We start from the raw sequence: 23,347 nt of genomic DNA, 5'->3' as shown, positions 1-23,347 counted from the left end.
GTTATTAAAAAACCCTCTGAGCTCACACTTTGTGCCCTGTCCTGCTGAGATCGGACGTCACTGAGAGACAAACCTTCAGTCACATCGATTGCTAAAGCAGCAGGATGTTTTACTGAGCAGCACAAACACCGACCAGCATCTGGCTCAGCCTTTAAACATTTCATCCAGATGTGGAAATGCCTCCATCATTTCAGTTTTAATTGTAAAAATTAAACTTTTAGTTGGATTAAACATGTGAAAACAGTCTAGATTAATGTTTGTCTGAAGGGACGAGGTGTCAGGGGAGAAATTTAGCTGTTGTTTTTCTCTCACATCCTCTCCTCCCCCTCTTGGTCATCTTCATTTGTCTCTTTCTCACCCTCTTCTCCTCCTCTTCTCTCCTCTCTCCTCCATCCCTTCCTTCTTCCCCTCTTCCTCCTGCTCCTCCCAGCTGGGTTTGTCCCGGTACCTGCAATGCAGCAGCGGCCTGTGACCGGCAGCAGTGATGTCACCCAGTCTGCTGCTCTCCTCTCTGTGTCTCCTCTCTGTCTCCATTTTAACTTTTCATATCCCACCCTCTGCCCCACTCTCAGCGTCTCTCTCTTATTTTATGACCTCCCTCCCTCTCTCTCTGTCTCTCTCTGTGTCTTGTGTTGAGTTGTTTGCTGCTGTCCCTGCTGACTCCTCATTCATCTCGACCCTTCTGCCTGCTTAGATTTACACACACACCCCCGCCCCCCAATCCATCACAGGTGAGCCTCTGCAGCGTCAGAGAGGTGCTGACTTCATCATTACCATCAACACCATCATTACCAGCACTTAACCTCACACCTCTCTATGGATTTCTCTCTATTCCTCCCTTTAATTCTCTTCTTTTAACGAGGCTTACTGTCATGTTGTTTCAGTTGGAAAACATGCAGCCAGAGTGTAAACGCTGTAAAAACACATGAATTAATTTGCAGCTTCAACAACATCGTCTCTCAGGGGAAGATTTTCTAACAGATGTTAAACCTGCCTGCAGGTGTTTGCTCCAGTAATGATCGTGGATGATGAGCTCTGATAGTTTTTCTTCTTTTTCCACACAAAATTGATGAGTGGTTTAAGGATGGAGCAAAGCACAGACCAGACAACCGGTTTCCTCTGAAGTGGGATTAAAGTTCTTCTTAACTAACAGGGAGGTTTTACAAAAGTTAATGTGGAGATGAATGTTGTTTACCAAGTCTGATGGCATATGTTGTGAATCAGCTGATAGTTAATCTGAAACCAGTTTGTTAATCTAAAAACACATACCAGTATATACTGCTAACCTAGGCTGGATAGTTTCTGTTGTTTAAAGCTTAAAAACAAAGGATGAGCACGAGACCCAATGAACTTTTGACCTCTGACCTCCAAAGTCTAATATGATCCTTGAGTCAGAGTTGACATTTGTGCAAACTTTGCTGAAAATCCCACAAATAATTATGTTTTCATTTTCATAAGCAAAGAAGCCAAGTGATTTTGACCTTTGACCTCCAGAATATGGCTCTGCCATCTCTGACCTGGAGACATAATTACATTACCTGGTCCAGGACAGCTATATATTGGATTTCCAAAATCGAATCATTCTTACCAAGAAAAAAATCTTTGAAATCCTTTCCTACATTAAGATTTTATCGATCCTGAATATTTCTGCTAGGCGCCTGCAGTTTTTCTAAAGTGTATCTGCTACACCACTATGACAATCAGAGTATGCCTAATGTTAGAGCTGACAGAAGTTTCTAGAGAAGCTGAGAGGCCTTGAGTTGTAAATTTAACAGTCAAGGGAAACAAACTGTTGACACAGATTTGTAACCAGCTATTCTCTTAAATGTCACCGGGCTGTATACTGGAAATGTCACTCCTCTCACCTTACCAATATCACCTCATCATGATTCACTGTGAGGTTGGAGCGACTCAGATTGTGTGTCGATGTGTGCCAGAGAGATAAAATTAGAAAAGCTCATCACCTTTAGATATAAAGAGGCCACCCTGGCTGCTCGATGAGGTGCTTTAAATTAGCTGATGCTGCAAAATGTAAATCACTTTTACTTCAGGGGACATGCTGCTGGCTTTAGGACTGTCATGATACCAGAATGTGAAACTCTGATATGATACTTGGAGAAATCAGACAACATGTATACCTGTTTTAATACCATAATAACAAAAAAAGTCCTAGTCCCTCTGTTTTGGGGAATTTCTTGTTTCGAATTAGTAAAACATTCAGGCAAACTCATGCAGTTCACACGTATCACAAATAAAACAGCAATGAACAGGACGTGAGTATTAAATCTAGAGAGGGATCTTGTTTTTCTGTTGCTGCAGCTTTAAATAAAAACAAGAATATAGAGCTATAGGTTTCATTAAGCTTGGGTGCTCTGTGACTCTATATCTCACTTTTATGGTTTCAAATTATATACAAGTATCAGGATTAGATTATAGTTTTAATTCCTCTCTAATGCTGTATCTATAAGAGCTGTTTATTTTTCCAAACATACCAGGATTCGCATTGATTTCCTCCCTTCCAAGCATCCTCTGGCTCCAGTTTGTTGCAGAACACTTTTATCATCAATACTTTAATCTTGTTTAAGATCAATATTCCAAATATAATGAATAATTAATAACACTGCAAATAAGGATGACTGCTAAAAGCTCTTTATTGTTTTTCATTTTGAACAAATGTGAAAGCAGCTGGCACAGCCAACAACTGACCATGGCAAATACAGTATTTATTAAGAATTATTATGGAGTCATTTTGTACATGCACTCCTGCCTGTTTGCCTCTTTTTGTACATGCTGCATAAAAAGGAGGTCTCTCTGAGCGCTAGAAAAATGGGAGGAGCCCTGAGCAAGAGGCTCTGAGGTACAAGGGTAAATAGGAGACAAAACAGATTGATGGAAATGCAAGTAATTTATTAGACATAAAAGATGAAATGTACAGAAACAAGCACATCTGTAGAATTGTTGACTGTGTAAGATGTGGATTTGTGGAATTGCTCTTAAGGTGTTTAATTGTAAAAGCAAACAAAGAAACAAGCAAGGCTAGAGACTATTATCCCACTTTACTTTTCCTTAATCTAGTTAAGATTTGACAACTTAGATGAATGAAACTCCAGGCATCACATGTCTCTACTTTCAGTTTAGGGACCAAAACAAACGAACCACCTCCCACATGATCAGGGTAATAAGTGGGCTTTCCAGTCCACAAGATCCTTCTATTTACCAGTTATACATTTGGGTTTTCCTTACAACATTAATGATCCTCATACACTATATTGCTAAAAGACCTGCCTTGACTTGCATATGAACTTAAGTAACATCCCATTCTTGATCCATAGGGTTTAATATGACGTCGCAGCTTTAACAGCTTCAGCTCTTCTGGGAAGGCTTTCCACAAGGTTTAGGAGTGTGTTTATGGGAATTTTTGACCATTCTTCCTGGAAGCGCATTTGTGAGGTCACATACTGATGTTGGATGAGAAGGCCTGGCTCTCAGTCTCCGCTCTAATTCATCCCAAAGGTGTACTATCAGGTTGAGGTCAGGACTCTGTGCAGGCCAGTCAAGTTCATTCACACCACACTCTCTCCTCCATGTCTTTATGGACCTTGCTTTGTGCACTGGTGCACAGTCATGTTGGAACAGGAGGGGACCACCCCCAAACTGTTCCCACAAAGTTGGGAGCATGGAATTGTCCAAAATCTCTTGGTATGCTGAAGCATTCAGAGTTCCTTTCACTGGAAAATAATGCATTACATTTAAAAAAAAAAGCATTAATCACATGCCATGCTGCTGTTTTAGTCATAAAGGACATTGATTACAGGGGCGTTTGAAGTGATTTATAGTTGCACTGTTATTTTCACTTCACCACTGAACTGACTTACATCAGGACAGAGGATTCTTCGTGCAATGCTGCGTATGTTCTCTACTTCCCTTCCTGTTCAGAGAATTAAAAATCCTTAACTTTTATCAGACAGGATTGAGGAATGTGAAGGAATGTTATGTTTGCTTTAAAACAGATAAAGGACCTGTCCACACGGAGACGGATTCAGGAGTGCATGCAACATTTTTTTGTCATATCGGCGTTTCATCCACACAGAAACGTCATTTTGGGAGGCCGTAAATGCTACTTTTTGAAACCAGGTCCTAGAGAGAACAAATCTGCATGCGCCTACTGTTTCATCTCCGTGTGGACAGCCAACCACATCTGTATTGAAACGATTACGTCACACATAGCGTAACCCACTAAAGCCACATGCGTGGGTCAAACCAAAACAACAATGTCGGTATACTGGGTTGTGTTTGTGCTGCAGAAGCTACTGCAAAAGCTTTATACACATTCTCTGTAATCTTTTTCTCTCCTTTTGGTGCATTTCTGTGGCAGCATTACAGCGCCACTTACAGGCTTGGCATATATACAGCAGCGTTTCCTGGAACGATTCTGTGTTTACAGAACACGTTTTCAAAATGAAACAGAAATATTTCGTTTTCGTCTCCATGTGGACAAGGCCAAAGATGCACTGACATGCTGAATAGGCTGTTTTATATATCCACTGTATGGGATTTATTTCACATTCATCTGGGAAAGCTCCCATTTAAAGTGTTTGGGAAGGGCAGGACTCCCAAAGAATTCTTGGAAGGTGATTGGACTTTCACGTTCATTACGGGCCAATCAGAGCAAAAGGACTAAATCAAGTAGGCTCCAGTAAAGTGAGTTCGGCAGGCAGGCACTGTCATCGTTCATGAACAGTGGAACTTGCAGGAGGATCAAACTCGTGCTGAGGTCAGTCAGGAGAAGTGCAAAAACATATCTGCCAAGAAAGGGTTTCAGTGTGGTTCTTTGCTTTTGTTTGTGGCCCAGTTGGAACAAAACTGTCACTGTAGCTACATCTGAGCTAATCGTTTCACCAGCAGCCATACCAGGCTACAGTAAAACTAAAAGCCACCCATAACTATCATAACTAAAATTACCACTATATCTACATCCAAGCTAATAGCTATACTAGCATATTTCCCTGTGACTGCCCATTCTGAACATGTGGTATTAAGATGGGTATCTCTGAGTTTATTTGATTGAATATCTTTAAAATGTTGTTATTACAAAAACCCTTGTCCAAGTGAAGCAGCAGGACTTAGACAGGAAAAATTACTTCCGTGAAGAATGTGAAAGCCTTCCAGAGAGATACTTTCCTGATATTGAACATGCTTTTGTCCCATCCAGCGGTTATGCAATCATCAGTTCTGGAGAAAAGCGGCCGTTCTCTGCAGAGCCACGTGTTGAGACTGACAAACACCAGCTCCTCTCTGTTCACCAACACACGTCTCTCTGACACTAAACCCACTCCTCCTTCATACCTGACACACATTTAATTTTTGTCAGCGTAGCTGAGAGCCGTCCCTGCGTGGCGGTGATTTGATCCGAGGTCATCCTCCAGAGACATGATGTCATTATTGACGTGCTTCAGCAGCTCAGCGGTGCTGCTGCTGTGAAGGTCGACAGGGGGATATAGATGAAGAGAAGCCAAAACAGATGAGGAGATGTTTAATTTAATCAAAGTAGGCATGCATTAATTTTTGCATCCTGTTGGGACCGGAGGGAAACATTGGATGAAATGTAAGAAATCAGAATAGTGCTATCCATGCCAGTCCTTGATCATCAGCACTTTCAGGAGGAGAATTTGGCTGGCACCAGTAAAGATGTTTTAGCTCAATCATTGGGGATTTCCTTAAACCGTGTCCAGTTTCAGACTTTTCAGACTCAATTTAAAAGACTCAGCTTGACGCCGTCAACTCTACTGTTCTTCATTTATTCTTATCTTTGCAGCATCGACTGTATTCAGCTGAGTCATAAGCACAGAGCCATCTTATCCCTCCAAATCACCCTTTATAACAGCTATGAACCTGTATTTTTATTACACATTGCATGTAGCATGTTACATTTCAGAAACCTTTTCTTTCTGCAGCTCTGAGCTCTGCCTAAGTAGCTCCACTCTCTGGGTTTATTTCTGTCTCCTCTCCACAGAGACCCTCCGAGTGCAGCAGCGTGCTCCTCGTCCTCTGCATGCATGGTTTCTTCTTATGTAACACCTGCTGAGTAATACTCGAGGTGGCAGGAGCAGCCTTCATGCTGTACAGCGTAGGTCAGTCAGGTAAACATGGGGGGCTTTGTCTTAAAGCTGGAAAGAAGAAGACCAGGAAGTGGGGCTTAACACGGGCTCAAAATCCCTCACAGGCCTTATCTGAGTGAAAATGAGGCCATGTTCATTCATACAAGGACACAGAAGGACTCATTGGGAATAAAATCACTCTTGAATCTTCTGTTTTTAAATGGCATGCACTTGCAAAAGTACCAGTAAGATTAGAACTATAAATCGCTCAGAATGTGATTGCTGAATCCACAACATTTCTGTGAGCATGCTTTATAGAGCTTTTGGATCAGTCTGTTTGACAAAGACTTTAATATGTGTTGTCTTCTTTGTGCTAAGCCTCCCAGTGCTGATTTCTCTGCATTGTTCTGCATAATAGCTTTGCTTCTCTGTGTATTTAACAGATGGGAGGAGGAGTACACAGCCAGGATGGATCTGCAGGAAAAGGTGGCAGAGCTGGAGGAGGTAACGTGTTTTAAATGTGCTGGAATCATCTAACTGTGCACCTCTGAACTCCAGAAAAGGTGTTTTGTTTTTGTTGTTTTGTTTATGATGTAGTCAGCATTTGAGTACAGCCACATTTTCAGCCCACAAATTGTAGTTTTACCTCTTCTTTATTGGCTATTTTGACTGAAACTCAGAGATTCAGGATAACATACCAAATCCTCAAAGGTGAACAGGAATTATTTCAGTAAATAATGGTGACCTTTTGTTGCATGTAGGCTGTTAGTTTGTATGAGAAATATATTTTGGATTCCTGAAAGTTGGGAAGTTCTGAAAAGAGAGCCAAGACTGCAAACTTTTGATATGGAGATAATCTGTCCCTTCTGAAAGTGGAGACTTTCTGCACATGTCCATGCATTTCTAGACGTCTAGGAGTTTTTTATGCCTGGGATTCAAGCAGGTATAATACCATTAGATTTTGAATATTAAAAATGCTCCACAATGATCTAAATTATATGTTACCCCCCCCTTTTAACTAAACATTTCTAATAGATTATCTTGTGGTCATTGTATGCTACTGATCTTTTTGCTGAGCGTTAAGCATAAGCATAAACTTCATTGATTCAAACATCATTGTCTTACCCTCTTTCTCAGGGGTGACAAACTCAAGGCCCGGGGGCCAAATCTGTCCCGTGTTACAGTTATACCCGGCCTACCGGATCGTATCATATTTTCATTAGTACTGGCCCTCTAGCATGAGGTCTGCACATTTCCTCCCATATAAAAATGTAAACTTGATGATTGAAAATATCATTTTTAAGTCGTAAGAATTAGAAAGAGTGAAGAGTTGAAATAATTTGATAAAAAGTCAGGAATGTGGGAAAATAAATTTGTATTTTCATTTCATATTTTCAATTTTGCATCTCACAATAATGACTTAAAGTTATGGCTTTGACATTTTCAAATCAAAATTTGACTTTTTATCTCATATTTTGACCATTTAGATTCACGATTTTAATTTTTAAAACATATTTTGACATTTTCAACTTCTAACTCAGAATTTAAATCACAAATATTTCCGTTTTTATTTAAAATCTCAAAATCTTATCTCATATCTTGAATTTTAAAACTCTTAATTTATTTTTTCTCATAACTTGACATTTAAAATGAATTAGTAAGAGTTTTATCTTATATTTTGAACTTTGAAACTCTTGATTTTGAACTTTATCTCATATTTTCACCTTTTTAACTCATTTTTTTGTTTTATTTCTCATATTTTGACCTTTTCAACTCCTAAATTTGACCTTTAATCCCAAATATTGACCTTTTAGATTCAAAATTCTACATTTTTATCTTATCTTTTGACCTTTTAAACTCTTGATTTTGAATATTATCTCATATTTTGACATTTCAGAGCACACAATTTTGAATTTTATCCAGCATTTTAACTGTTAAAAGTCACGATTTATTTTTTTTTATTGACTTTTTTTTTTAGTCTCAAAATCATTTATCATTAATGTTAAGTTTTTCCATATAATGCATTACTGATTAAGATAAGGTTGACAATTTATGGGAAATTTTGACCTGTTAGGGCCTCAGGTTAGACCCAAATTCACACTTCGGCCCTTCTGTGATGGAGTCTGACATCCCTGCTCTATCTTATTAGATGATGTGTAGATATATCCTAAAAACTTGGTTTATGGTCCAGCCCTGCAGTGGACTGACTTGTCATCAGTATATTTGCTTCCTGAGTGCAGTGTTGTGTGTTTTCATGCATGCATGTCTGTGTTTGTTGTAGGATCTGCAGGAGAGCGAGGTGTGTCAGGACGAGCTGGCCCTGAGAGTGAAGCAGCTCAAGGCCGAGCTGGTTCTCTTTAAAGGCCTCGTCAGCAACGTGAGTCTCCTTTGAGCAGTGTCTGGATGTTTTAATGCATTTTTTTTATTATAGTTAAGGCAACAATTACACATACTTCCTGTTTGAAATATGTACAGAACAACTTTTTGATATCTAATAGGTCAGTCCAGATACAGAAGTGTTCTAAGCTGCTGGATAACAGAATGGTTTATTTACATCTGTCAGGCCTTGCTTGTCATATTTGGTCTTGAAGTGGCTGGTCATGTCATTCTTTCCGACAAAGTTGATGCAGAAGGGGAGGATGTGGGAGGAGGAATACACTGGAAATATATCTACTGAATGTTAGTCTGTTTTTAATAGCTATACCTTGCAACCCACTGGAAAGAGCTTTGAGGACCCCTTTTGGGTCCAGACTCACCAGCTGAGAACCACTGATCTAAAGGAAACACTGACAAGCCACTTAGTTAATGAACATTAAGGGCTACTGGCTGGACTGACATGACTCCTCAGTTCAAGACATCAAGTGGCCAGCAAGGCGGCAGACAAAACAATGAATGAGCTGTTATTGGCTTTTCCCAGCATGGGTTTTAATGCAATATGCAAACAGGGTCAAAGCTTCTGAGTGTCTGATGTTGTTGTAAAAAACTTCAAACATCCAGACGTCAGGAAGTGTTTGAATTTCATGACAGAAAGCAACATTAAAAGTCTAGATTATTCATTTGAAGTTTAAACCGGGCTCATCTTTATGTCTGTCTTTTAGAACCTGTCAGATCTGGACACTAAGATCCAGGAGAAGGCCATGAAGGTGGACATGGACATCTGCCGACGCATCGACATCACCGCCCGCCTCTGTGACGTCGCCCAGCAGAGGAACTGTGAGGACATGATCCCCATGTTTCAGGTTTGTGTTTATTTAAAATGTCTAGAATATAGACAAAAAAACTATAAAGTTTCACTTTAATAAGATGCCTCCTCTCTGCAGGTGGCCACGCCCCCCTCCACTATGAGCACCCGGGCCAGGAAACAGAGTGGGCAGTCAGCGAAGGGCGACGGTGATGAAATGAGCATGTCTGAGGGTGAAGGAGGCGGGGCCAAAGATGAGGAGTGCTGTACGTCGGCCAATCAGATCAACGAGCAGATGCAGAGGATGCTGAATCAGCTGTACGTCTTCAGACCGATGTGGTTTCATGTTAAGGACTGGGGTCTGGATGCCTGTAAACTTACCCCAGAAGTCCAGTTGATTTTTAATCAGTGTGAACACAAGGGTACTAGACTTGGGTTGGTCTGGGCATGGTTCATGTGTTGTTGAGCACAGTATGCAGGAGGGGGTGAACATGACTGCTCGAGAACAGTATAGTCATCATAGACTAGATTTGTGAAGGCAATTCTAAATGTCCTCTGTTGGAGCAGAGGTTTAGTAGCAGTTAGGTCGCCATATTTGTAGCATGGACCCATTTCATCTGCTGCACAGTTGATATAAAAGTAAAAAGAGGTTAAATGCCCCAAAACCACCAAAGTTTCAAAATGAAGTTGGCCAGTCTGATGTATGCTTGTGTTTCATGTAGGAGGGAGTGTGAGTTTGAGGACGACTGTGACAGTCTGGCCTGGGAGGAAACAGAAGAAACTTTGCTGCTGTGGGAAGATTTCCCAGGATACACTCTGGGAATGGAAACGCAGGGAGAGGTGTGTGCTAAGACATGTACATATAGACTTACTCATGCACTGGCATGTTTTAACCACGGCTCCAGACAATATTCAGACAGTTTCACATTTTACCCTCTTACTGTTCAGATTCTAATGATTTTTTTAATGGCAGTCCCTTTAACTCTTAGTTCTCATCATCTTAGTTATTGTATCTAATGATGTTTGCAGAACTACCACCCCAATTCCAAAAAAGTTGGGGCGCTTGTAAAATGTTCATTAAAACATAATGCAATTATTTGCAAATCTGATAAACCTGTATTGTATTCACCATAGAACATAAACAACATGTATGGTGTTGTAACTGAGACATTTTACTATTTCATGAAAAATATTTGCTTGTTTTGAATTAGATGGCAGCAACACATCTCAAAAAAGTAGGGGCAGGCTCATGTCTACCATTGTGAAGCATCCCCTCTTCTTTTAATTGTGGTTTGGGAAGTCAGGAGCACAGATGCTGGAGTTTTGGGAGAGGAATGTTGTCCTGTTATTGTCTGATGTAGGATTCTAGGTGCTCAACAGTTCTGGGTCTTCTTTGGTGAATTTTTCTTTTAATGAGCCATTTTTTTTCCATTGGTGGAAGGTCTGGATTGCAGGCTGGCCAGTTCAGCACCCAGATTTTTTTACTGTGTAGCCGTGCTGTTGTGACGGATATGGTATGTTTGTTTAGCATTGTATTGCTGATATATGCAAGGCCTTCCCTGGAAGAGACGTTGTCTGGTTGGGAGCATATTTTGCTCTAATACCTCTTTGTACTTTTCAGCATTGATATCGTCTTTGCCCATTCAATAGGCACTAATGTAACCCCATAGCGTCAGAGATGCAGAGTTTTGAACTGTGCCCTGAAAACTAGCTGGATGGTCCCTCTCCTCTTTAGCCCACAGGACATAACATCCATGGTTTCCAGAATGATTCATCTGACCACAGAACAGTTTTCCATTTCGCCTCAGTCCATTTTAAATGAGATTTGGCCCAGAGAAGATGGCAGTGTGTCTGAAACATGTTCACAAATGGCTTCTTCTTTGCATGATACAACTTTAACCTGCATTTGTGGATGGCACAGCCAACTGTTTTGACAGACAATGATTTCTGGATGTGTTCTTGAGCCCATGCAGTGATTTCAGCACAGAATCATGTCTGTTTTTAATGCAGTGCCACCTGAGGACTGGAAGATCTCGAGCATCCAATACTGACCCTCAGCCTTGTCTCTTGTGCACAGAGGTTTCTCCAGATTCTCTGAATCTTTTGGTGATGTTATATTCTGTAAATGGCGGGATCAAAGTCTTCATTGACAAACATTTTTTGAAATTGTTCCTCAATTTCTGGACACAGTTTTTCACAGATTGGTAAACCTCAGTCTATTTTTACTTCTGAGAGGCTCTGCCTTTCTGAAATGCTCCTTTTATACCCAGTATGTCAACCAACCAGTAGCCAGTTTACCTAATTAGTTGAAAAATGTTCCTCCAGTGTTTTTTCATTTTAACACTTACTTTTCCAGCCTTTTGTTGCCCAGTCCATACTTTTTTGAAACATGTTGCTGCCAGAAAATTGAAAATTATTTAATGTTTTTCATGAAATGTTAAAAAGTCTCAGTGTCAACATCCGATAGGTTGTTGACACTGGATAGGTTGAATAGAATCTAGGTTTATGAGATTTAAAAATCATTGCATTCTTTATTCTGTATATTTGACACAGAGACCCAACTTTTTTGGAATTGCTGTTGTATTTTGTGTTGCTACTCACTTGTTCCCTGCAACTAGAAATCATACCAAAATATTAACTAGCATAAATTTTCATGCAGTTTTCCAGCGTTACAATAGAAGATTTTCAGGATTTTAGAGTTATTTCTAAACATTTCTTTTCCAGTCCATGTGGACCGTCACTAGTTTGGCCGCCAGCTCTCTGATGTCTTCTGTGCTAAAATCATTTTATAACAAATGACTTGTGTTATTCTTTACTACAGGTCCCTTAAGTCCAAAAACTTGAACATTTTCTTGTGGTGCAAGCTCAACAAGAATATGAGCACACAAATTAAAGTTTTGCCTTTTTTTTATCTTAATTTGCTAACAAATTAGGGGAAAATTAAATCATTACAAGATAAGTTAAATATTTCGATGTTTCACAAAGATAAACTATAAAATAGAGGAAAATTATATGATAAGGAGGCCAATAAACAGTAACATGTAGTCTACTGGTCACTCCTTTTTATGTGAAAACAGAGTTAAAAGTATGTATGACTGTGTGCACTATTTGGGATTTATTAGTCAGAAAACTCAAAGAGGCTCTTGGATACATCAAAATCACAGAAATGAGTAGCTTATAGAAACTACTGCATTCTTGTGTGCTGCTTTATTGAACACAAACAAATAATGAGAGTTTAAAGCCACAGAAGAAGGATTTCGGTCTGATGTGTTTCCTGTTAGGGTTGAATTCTTCGTCCCACTGACCTCTCTAATGAACGAGTCGTGTTTCTGCAGATTCACGCCTCTGTGTTTGATACCAGAGCGATGCTGCAGAGCAGTGGCATCTACCTGCTGACCTGTATGCTTTCTTTAACTAAATAATCCCCAGAGGTCAGCAGGCAGCTTAGATAAGAGCTGAAGGAGACGCCAGCACAGATTAGAGATGTTTACCCACACAACGGCAGTGAAGGTTAGACGTTTCTATTTTAGACCGTCAGACCTCAATCTTTACAGGACCGGGACAGACTGTGCTTCACAACATCTCACTAATCTTTATTTATTCATTTAATCTGGGAGTTTATGGGGAATTTCTATGACTTCATTTACATTATAGTCTAAGGGTATTAGATGTTTTCAGCTGCAGAGTGAAAATAATCACACCTGACTAAAAGATGGATTTATATACACTAAAAAGAATAACTAGATGCTCTATTATTACTTCTGTCAGCTTTATAACTAATTATTTTTATTTCCTTAGAACACATGAATATAAAAAAGTCCAACAATGACATCAGTGCGTACTTGCAAAGAAACACATAATGGACTTTTAAAGTATGATGAAATCAAGTAAAATCAGGTTTTTCTGTAATGATGAACTGTGTCAAATAAAAAAATCACATGAAGACAGTTATTTAAACAATTAAATGAATGTGATTGGAATATGCATATGAATTGCACACTTTATACAAGATAGTTTAAGTCAACAAAGTACTTTTAACTACATGTTTATTGATGAAGTGTTATGGATTTCATGGACCTTTAATGCTTTGTGTTTCAGGATTTTGTCAAATTATTTATTTTCCCTGGTTTACCATGCAGTTTAAAACTCATAAGCTCCATCTTTTGTGTGAAATACTGATGACTAGTAATCATAGCTTATCTTAGTAACAGTAAAAAATCTAAGGAGACATCAACAAGCAGTGGTTTATTGAAATACATATATATATATATGTATATATATATCTATTTTCTTTTTTTTTTTTTGGTGCAGCTGCAGCAGGAGGACTCCATCGAGGACGTGATTAAAGACACAGAGTCTCTGTTCAAGTCCAGAGAAAAGGAATATCAGGAGACCATCGACCAGATCGAGGTGAGGACGGTTAGCTAAATGGCTTTTATTTCATTTTTGATCATTTTATAACCTGAAATTATTTTATAGGGGAAATATAGAGACACCATTTAATGGTTAAAAAAGTGACCCTGTTAGGCCCTCAGGTTAGTCCTGAATCCAGAATCTGACCCCTGCTGGGATTGAGTTTGACACCCCTGCTCTAAATGGACACAGCAGTTATCAGAAAATAGGATCCCTACACTTTACAACACATACACTGATTTACCTGGCGTGGAGGTGATCAATAGGAAAAATTTGTCATTTCTCTAGATTGTCTAGCCAGGTGAAGGAAGATAGGAGTCTAGAGGAATCTGGTACAGAGCTAAGATGCTTGCTGAGCCCCTTCAAAGTCTTTGGTCTCAAACATGCTTTTAATTGATACAGTGATGTACTATCAACCAAATAAACATCGTAGGGTGCATGAAAGAGTAATGCCATTAATGAACAAGCCTCTTTAATGAAACAGCTCTTTAGTGTGAACCATGGTAGCTAGCATGGTCCATCCTTAGTTGTTATTTTATCCATATTAAAAAAGCCAAACTGGTACTGTTATCCGGATCTCTTAGAGGAGACTGATATCCTGTCACAACAAGAGAGACTGACTGAAGAAACACAGACAAGATCAGAGTTTAAACCATGAAAAGACTGCACTGAACCAAACCGGACCGCTTTGTGGAAACAGAACTTACACAAGTGTAGTTTGACACCACTTTTCCAGGTGTTCTCTATGCAGAAATCATTTCTTTCCACCCATCTGGAGTTTCTTGACTACTTCGTGACATTGTTTGCAAAAAACCTATAGAAGAAAACAAAAGTCCAAGCTTCCTGCAACTTGTTGTTTTTAAACAGACATGATTACCCTGAGCTGCGTTTGCTGAACATTTACAAGGAATAGGAGAATTCAAAGAATGATATCACAGATGCTGATTTTTTTTGTATGTTTTTTTCTCAGCTTGAATTGGCGACAGCAAAGAGCGACATGAACCGCCACCTGCACGAGTACATGGAGATGTGCTCCATGAAGAGAGGACTGGATGTCCAGATGGAGACGTGCAGGAGGCTCATCACTCAGAGTGGAGACAGGTAACACAGCTACACTCAAACCAACCCCAACTAAAGGTTCCTGGTCTGTGGAGATACAGGACTGTGCAGAACATTGGGCCAAAAATTGAGGCTGAAGTAAAGTGTAGATGTGGTAAATAAGACAGCAGGAAGAGGGGGTTACACAATTCTGGTTTTGCTCCGGATGTCTTTGCATACAACCAGGGGCATGGGAAAATAAAAAAATAAAGTCCATACCTTGAGGGTAAAGTAAGAGGTAGATGTGGTGAGTAAGCATGGTTCAGGGTTCCCTCTAAGCAGGTAGCAGGCTTGCCACGATCCTCCTGGTTTTTATTACCAGGAGTGAAAAGGCCGTTGAGCTTGACCTTGGCCATTGAGCTTGATCTTGGCACACATGTGGGGCAAGGTGTCAAGCTTGACTGGATCCTTAGGGCCCTAAAACTTATGCACGTGACTGTAAGTGTAGGTGAATGTTGTCCTATTGTTCAGGGATATATTACAAGCACTTAAAACCTCTTGTGGACTCCGAAGAAGAGACAGTGTGCACTTAAATCTTAGTCCTTACTTATTAAATTGCCAAAAGTGTCTTGTGTACTCCAGCTTCTTCTTTGGAGATGCCTATAAGAGGGTGTCCAATGAATCTAAATCAAATCTTTTAAATGTGCACAATGTTCAGCAGAGAAAGATGCAGTGTCCAGACTCCCCAGGTTCAATATGCAGGAAAACCAGCAGAGACAGTAGTGAATTATGTGTTTAACTTGTAATTTTTCTGCAGGAAGTCCACGTCTCTCATCACTCTGTCCGTGGACGACTCAGACGGTGAGGAGAAGGAGCGGAGAAAGCCAGCGCTGCCGGCCGACTCTGAGAGCAGGGAGTCTTACTGTGACGCCAACGCCGCCATCCCTCCGCTCACCTGGAGGAAACCCTAACACACACTGAAACACACTTCATCACACATTGCTGGTTTGTACTGACACGCTTCTTTTAGTAGATCAGCGTTTAAAGACAGGCAACAGATCAGGCTGTGATCAGCTGTAGAAATTCTACCTATATGTGGTTTTTCTAAGCCAAAGGTTGCAGTTATGTAAAAACCAGCCAAAATGTTTATACTTTATCCTCTCTGAGGTATTTTTCTGCGCACAAACTCCACACCAAAATGTCTGGCTCAGAAATATTCCACTAACTTCCCTCCTCTCTAAACCTTAGTTTGTTTGCAAAATGATACTCTATAGTTAGTATTTTTGCCTCTTTGACAACGGCAATAAATCTTTCCTTCATGTGTCTTTGGGGCCCTCTGGTGGCTATCAGCTGTAGCTGCATCTTAATGAAGGTCAAAGTGAAACAGCACTTTGAAAGAATAATGACATTTTCTGTTTAAATTTTGCACACTGATCTCGCTGTTTAGAGCAGGAGATAGATGTTTGCACATTATCTGTAATGATGCAAAGATGCACAAAAGAAAGTTTGCACATTAACCATCACTGGGAGTGATCTTATAGGTAAACGTGACTTATTTTTCATGTTTATTATTATAATTGTTGATGTTTCAGTGCTCTTTTTTTAGAAAATGTGCATTAAAACATGTGCATGCAACTTTTAGATGTTTGCAGAGTGAGCATGAGTTTCCTTTTTTAGCATTATTTTACTCAGATTTCTCCCTAGTAGCTGTCTGACAAAGAGATTAACATCTATCACAAGCCCAGCTTGCCTTAAACCAACATCAAACACATAAAACTCCGTCTTTTAAAGTGGTTTCACATTAGGGACAGATCTGAGTAGCCAGGAAGTCCGGTTCTGTTTGTCAGTGTGAAAGCATGCATAGTACACTCGTGTACTGGCCCCAGTCTGCTTCAGAGATGGTCTCAGGCATGATTCATGAGTACTCATTGGGAATGTGACTGCAGCTGTACCTGAATACAGGGTACTTGTCAATGAGTAGGTCTGTAAAGTCAATTCTAAATGTTCATCTCATCAAAATCTGTCATATCCATGAAGCACAGACCCAGTTCATCCTCAGAGCACCGTCGTAGATGTGGACGTAGGAAGAGGGTTGTATTGGGCTTTTCTATTACACTGAGCAGCTTGGCTCTACTTGGTTTGACTTGACACGGCAGCCCAGTGCAGCAGGAAATTTGCTTTTCCACCACAACCAAGATACCTGACTAGAGCAAATGACCTAGGCATTTTGAGTCGATGACGTTAGATAGCTACGCTTCAGTAGGCATTGTATGAGTCTGCAAGAAGAAGAAGCACTGTTTGTTTCTACTTCAGAGTTCCTTCTTCTTCTGTTAGTTTTCTGGTAGGTATTTGAAAGTTTGGTGCAGCGGTTGCAACTTAAACACGTCTGTAAGGCGTCTCTGAATGATAAGGAACTGCTTTGTGGCGCACTTGGAGATGGGGCGGGCACACTTGGGTCCTGCTCCAGAGCAGGGCCATTCTGGGTGCTGCTCGGCTTAGCCTAAACTGATGATGGAAAAGTTAATCAGCACGGCTTGGTTTGGATTGGCGCTGGCAAAAGTCATAGTGGAAAAGCCCCAGTTGTTTGTATCTTAAAAATGATAACATTCACAGTAGACCTGTGGGACGGGCTCCACTGAAAACACTCTAAATTCTGCATAAAGGTCAAAGTTAGTTCAGAGTAGTTTTCTGGAATTAAATTGTAGTCGTCTTTTTTTATATACAAAGTTAAAATAATAAGTGAAAAAAATCATTTAAAGTGTATCTAGAGAGTAGATTTTGGGTATGCATGCAAATCTTTGGACCTTAGTTTGCAAAATAAACTATAAAAACAGAACTTAAAAGTTATGATTTGGATCAGACGAATTCAACACAAACACATGTACCCACAGTATATTGCATCAAAGTTTATTTTTTCATAATTTAATTTTTAAAAGTGATTTTGAAATAGACTCTAGATTTGTTACACATAAGTGACATATTTGAAGTCTTTTCTTTCGTTTTATTTATGATGATGACTAACAGCTGATGAAAATCAAATATCCAGTATCTCTGAATACTGGAATATGATCTAAGATCAAGCCAAAAGGACTTAAAATGCAGAAACTTTGTCGGTTTAGTACCAAAGATAAAAACAAATATTGTAGTAGCTGGTCAAACAATCTGCTGTAGTTCAAATTGAGCATCAGAACAAAGGAGACAGGTAATTCAAGAGACTTTGAGCGTGTTATGGTTGTTGGTGAACTGACAGACTTTCACGTTTATTCTGACTGTAGAGGTGATAGCATCATCGTTTTCATTTTAAATACAGTTGCTAAAATCTAGTACATTCATACTTTCTCTACTTTCAGTACGCTGATTTTTTCACCTACATCTGGCCTAAAAATTGACATCAAATATTCATTAGTTTTTTAGAGATGTTAACCCTTTACATGCCACTTTTGTGTCATGATGTCACCATGTTTTTGATTTAAAAAACAAAAAAAAAAACAGAAAAATGAATTATTTTCAATATGATAGGTGCAAAGGTTTTTTGTGTTGACTAATTACAGCCTGGGATATGTAAATGATTAGCAGCAATATTGATTTTTCTGCATAATTATTTTTTCCATGTTTAGCATGTTTTCCTCCCCATATGCCAAATATGGTCAAAATGACGCCATCTGGTGGAGAGTAGTAAAAATGATTTATTCCAAGGCAAAAGCCCAGATTGACACCTAGATAAAATAAAGTGCATGTATTATGCTTTAATGCAGTGGTTCTCAACTGGTGGGTGGGGACCCAAAAGAGGGTCAGTGGGACTGAATGTGTGTCTGGAAAAAATGGTGGCAAAAGTCTATGAAGAACATGCATCTATACCTTTTATTTGACTCTGTTTTAATGTGATAATGAGCAAATTTAAATGTTTAATCAATAATTAGATTCATTTATCTCCTTTCCTGGCAAAGAAAAGGCTGTTTTTTACCATGTTAATGAATTATTTTTCCCAAGATCCCTGGAAAAGTGGCTTGAATGTGTTTTAAACCCCTGTCATGGGAAAAAGGGTTTAAAACATGTCCATTTTCTCTCGTACCTTTTTCCTTTCAATAAATTTAAATTTTGTTCCTCCAGGATCTTTAGTGCAACATTTATATTTACTAAACATGCATTGTTGAAAATCTTTGGAAATTTGGGTGGCCAGTTAACCACTGCTTTAATGGAAGTGAGATCAAAAATTGCAGTTTGATTGGGTTTGAATGGAGAATCTTTTGTGCTTAACAGCTTGAGAGTAAGTCTTGCATGTAAACGGTGTATTTTAGACTTACAGTAGGAGAGGTGCTGGAAATAACAAGATCAAATATATACATAATCTTGCCAAAATTCATGCCATACACATGAACACAGCCAAAATGATCAAAAAATGAAGAATGAAAAGTGGATAAATGCGCACAACTTTCCCTAAGGGTTAAGACATTGTGTGAAAATCCCACTAGATCAGCCTGTCTAGCACCAACAACCATGATATGTTAAATATATTCCCTTTCTTCCCCATTTTGATGCTTGTTTGAACATCAGCATATTGTTTTGCCCCATGTCTACAAGCTTAAATGCTACCCTGTGATTGGCTGATTAGGTGCTTGTGTTAATGAGCAGCAGATGTTCTTAATTAAGCAATCACTGAGTGTCTATCAACTCTGAAATGTGAAAGTCACATGCCATCTTTAAAGTGTTGATGAACTCCTCTCTTTAGTTTGCCTCAGTCTTTATTTTGCAATAACTTAGCAGACAATTCCCCGGTTAATGCCTCAATGGACCTAAAAATTAAACTCACCCCTGCAGAACTCTCAGTTTGTGTCGCTGCTATGAAATAATTTCCTACATCCCTGTTGTTTCAAGATTTTGAATGTGACTTTGAGAAAGTTAGCAATCTCAGATGTAGGGCTACTTTATTTTACAAAAGTAAAAATCCTATTTTAAGAGAGAATTATCCAGAAACTTGTACAGTTTGTAAATGCTAAATATTGTATTAATGTACAGAGCAAAGCTGTGTATAATGCTGAAACATCACATGCCATAAGATTCATGTAAATGAAGCTGAGACTGAAGAAAGTGAACATTTCATTTATGCTGTGTTTAGTGTCGCTTCTGCTCTCAGATATGAGATATCAGCAGCAAATAAGAGGTCTGTTTGTTGTTTAATGGCGCTGAAATGAGTGAAATGTACATATGATGGAGCAAAAAGCTATTTACTGGGGGAAAAGGTCCAAAAATGTTGACTTTTCTTTAGTTTTTTGTCTGTTATTGTGTCTTTGTTGACATGCTGCAGTGACTGTGCCTCACGGTTCATCTCTTCAAACACATCTTTAATAAAATGAATGTCTGCTTAGTCAATAACCTGCCATCTTCGTCACAGAAAACAGTGTTAGGGTGCACTCACACCAGCACTGTGCTGACTGCCCTGCACTCACACCGCTCCAAACCCAGCCAGACCTGGGTCCGGTTTTCTCTTGTATGACATATGCATGTTTTTACATGAAGTGTGGCCTCAGAATCAGCACAAAACAGACAACCTGATTGTAGCTGTACTCTGTTTTTGGCTTATTTTGAGTCATTTGGCCCTCTAACTCTCCTGGAGTTCTCTAAAAAACAAGACAGGGCATTGATTCACATCAGTCATACATTATATCCATGTGCTTGTGCTCGAGCACGGCACAGAGCACCTATTTACGTCAAACAAGCTGGTTGTGGGGGGTCAAACATCCTTGGACATGGCACAGATTGCCTGGTGTGAGTGTGCCCTCATTCAAGGAACATTTTTAGTCCAGTTGTCTGCATCTCTGATCACATTCCTCCTGGCACCAAAACAAAACTTTACAAAAATGCTCTTTAGTATTTGTCACTTTTTACTAATGGTCATTTTTGCTCAGAGAGGACAAAGACCGAAAATGCTCCTTTTTACGTCATGGAGAAACCAAACAACTGCAAGTGTTCAATATTATAGTCTGTCATCACTCACCTCATCATACTGTGTGCTTTACTGGAACTGTTGAGATCTATTTATCAGAATGTAAATAAAAAATATGAATGGGAAATTAGAAGTAAATCAGAACGACTTAAAGGCCTCAGGACACAGAAATAAGATAAATTGGCTGAATTAAACTCTGATTAAACCGGAATAAAAGAGGGGAAGAAACTCTACAGAACTGCAGTGATGGTTTTCCTGAGGTCTTTAATGGGTGCAGAGCTGAATGTTTGATCAGTTTACTGAAACAAGATAAAATGTGCACAGAATTAAAGGCATTGAAAGAATCTCTGGTGTCATGAGTTTATTTCAGCAGCTACATATACAAAAAACTACACATATCTTACTTCAGTACCACTGTATTTTAATGATGTAGCACATTTTATTGCTCCACTTTCTCTTGTCCAGTACATTACATCTAAAAATGATCATTTTTATCAATAAATGTCAGTGAAATAGAGTACATTAAAACTCATTACTTAAGCAAAACCACACAGGGAATTTGCTTCACTACAAGTTTAAATTTTGTTTAAAAAAATCTTATTTGAGAATTTTTTTTTAATGCCTCCATGCTGGTGATAGCTGAGGCATTTTTTTTAATCAAACTTAGCACAAATGTTTACTCTAACCCTTGGATTAGACTTGGAGATTATGGGTCAAAGGTGGAAATCATGGGCCTCATGTTCATCCCTTACTTGTGAACACAAAATCTCCAGAATGCTTTAAAGCTGTTAAAAGCTTTAAAACATTCTGGAGATGAAGCTGTTAATGTTTTTCCCAACCATTTTTCCTTGCTCCCCCCTTACATGTACCTAGGAAAAGTTGAGTCCCCCAGGACCCAAGAGAGAAGATAAAGTCACACACTGCTGCAAAAAATCAACATAGATTTTAATTGTAGAAAAAAGGTGGGTGAGTGCTACATGGGGTCAAAGGTATCAAAAATTATGTCGCCAGGATCAGGTGCTCTAAGAGGACAAAGATATAAAAAGGAGCGACAACTTGGCTGTTAACTTATCAAGAGCAGTCCATAGTACAGATGGAAGTCAAAACTGAGAATCTGAGGTACTCTGATGTAGTAAAAATCTTTTATTAAACAGGGATATCTATGCATTTTGACTCCAATGAGTCCTCATCAGGATCATGTCTTCCGTTGGAGTTTGGATGTTCTCCTTTCATGTTTGGTTTTTTCTCCTGGCACTCCAGCTTCATGTGAGTTTGTCTCTGTATGGACAAACAAATACAGAACATTTGAATATAGGAATACTTCATAGTCTCCTCACAGATGAAAACGATCAGCAGCAGTACCTTTGTTGTTGCGTTTATCGATCACAAACACTAATTACTTGCATGTCGTTCGATTAGTTTCACTTCAGTACTTCTGTTTGTAATGATCAGACATTAGATGGTTTTATCGGCTCAGCAGGACTCACGGGGGGAGTCCACGGCAGAAAAACAAACAGCTTCACGGTGAATCGATGAAGAGGAACAAACACAGAAACAGCAGAAGAAGAAAGAGCTGCCGAGGAGAAACAGCTGTGCTGAGTCAGCTTGCTCAGAAAACTACAGCTGGAGACTTCTACTCAGAGACCAGCACCTGTACCGCTACCCTGACTCAGCTCGGTATAAAGGACATTTTAATTGCCGTCCTCACTTGTGTGAAATAAATGGTAAAATAGGTTGTTTGCAAACATGAGATCCAGAATGTCTGTTGGGGGTCAGGGAGTGGGAGACAACCATTAGGAATTAATGGGAATGAAGGAAAGTTAGTACTTAACCGCTCTAAACTGACCTGTACACAGCGATCATTGTCAGAAAATGTCTACATACATCGAGTACAATCATAGTGACAAAGTGATTCATACCACAGTATAACAGATTTACTGGCATGGAGGCCATCAATATCAAAACTACTCAGTCCTGCAGACCTCCAAGCATCTTGCATTGTCTAGTCAGATAAAGGCAAGCAAGAGTCTAGAAGAGTCTTGCACTGGTTAGCTGAGCCCTGTTACCAAAAATAATCCTTGTTTTTCTTGTGAACCTTTTACAAATTTTGCCTGAATATTTCACTATTTTTGGGGCTCAAACATAGCTTAAAAATAAAGAATGTTTATATTTTTGCACTTTGATTGCTTGGCATAGTTGTAAACAGCTCAAAACATGGCCTTCTGGTAGCATTTCTCTATGCAGACATCTCTACTTCCCCCCAGGGAGAGTCGCTGCGAGACATCATCTGCAAAGAAACGATGTCTATAATTCCTCATCTGTTTGACTACAGAGGTGTAGAAGGTAAAATCAGTTAATAAAAAAGCTTGTTCTTTGAAGCACTTTTCCACCTTTTTTTTTTTTTTTTTTTCGCGCTGGTGCCCAACAGCATCCAGAAGGTGCCCTTTAGTTATTTTGCCCCTGACCCTCAAACATCCTGAGTTTACCCCTGCTTTCATCCACACTGTCCAACAAAGACAAATACAAACAGGCCTAACTTAAAAAAATGACTTATAGTTCAAAACAGGGATAGTTTATTGAATATAAAGTTAGCTTTCTTAAAACAAATAAATGAAATAATTTACACAAGATGATGCTCTGCTGGAACAACACCACTGAATAGAGGTAGTTTCA

The 23,347-nt window shown here is 39.3% G+C and overlaps 1 protein-coding gene across 1 annotated transcript in view; it reads left to right on the top strand.

The window, feature by feature from the left end:
* The window catches only part of iffo1a (intermediate filament family orphan 1a), a 28,356-nt gene extending 7,338 nt beyond the window's left edge, over nt 1-21,018 (top strand). The window contains exons 3-10 of the mRNA XM_041809763.1: nt 6,542-6,602; nt 8,380-8,475; nt 9,197-9,337; nt 9,419-9,597; nt 10,002-10,119; nt 13,591-13,689; nt 14,663-14,793; nt 15,548-21,018. Coding sequence (XP_041665697.1) covers nt 6,542-6,602; nt 8,380-8,475; nt 9,197-9,337; nt 9,419-9,597; nt 10,002-10,119; nt 13,591-13,689; nt 14,663-14,793; nt 15,548-15,701 — 979 coding nt within the window. The 3' untranslated portion in view covers nt 15,702-21,018. The remainder of the gene's footprint in view (nt 1-6,541; nt 6,603-8,379; nt 8,476-9,196; nt 9,338-9,418; nt 9,598-10,001; nt 10,120-13,590; nt 13,690-14,662; nt 14,794-15,547) is intronic.
* Nucleotides 21,019-23,347: the final 2,329 nt, after the last annotated feature.

Source organism: Cheilinus undulatus, linkage group 16 (assembly GCF_018320785.1).
Source record: "Cheilinus undulatus linkage group 16, ASM1832078v1, whole genome shotgun sequence".
Lineage (NCBI taxonomy): Eukaryota > Metazoa > Chordata > Actinopteri > Labriformes > Labridae > Cheilinus > Cheilinus undulatus.
The sequence above is the reverse complement of the archived record's forward strand: the minus strand, read 5'-3'. Positions and strand labels throughout refer to the sequence as shown.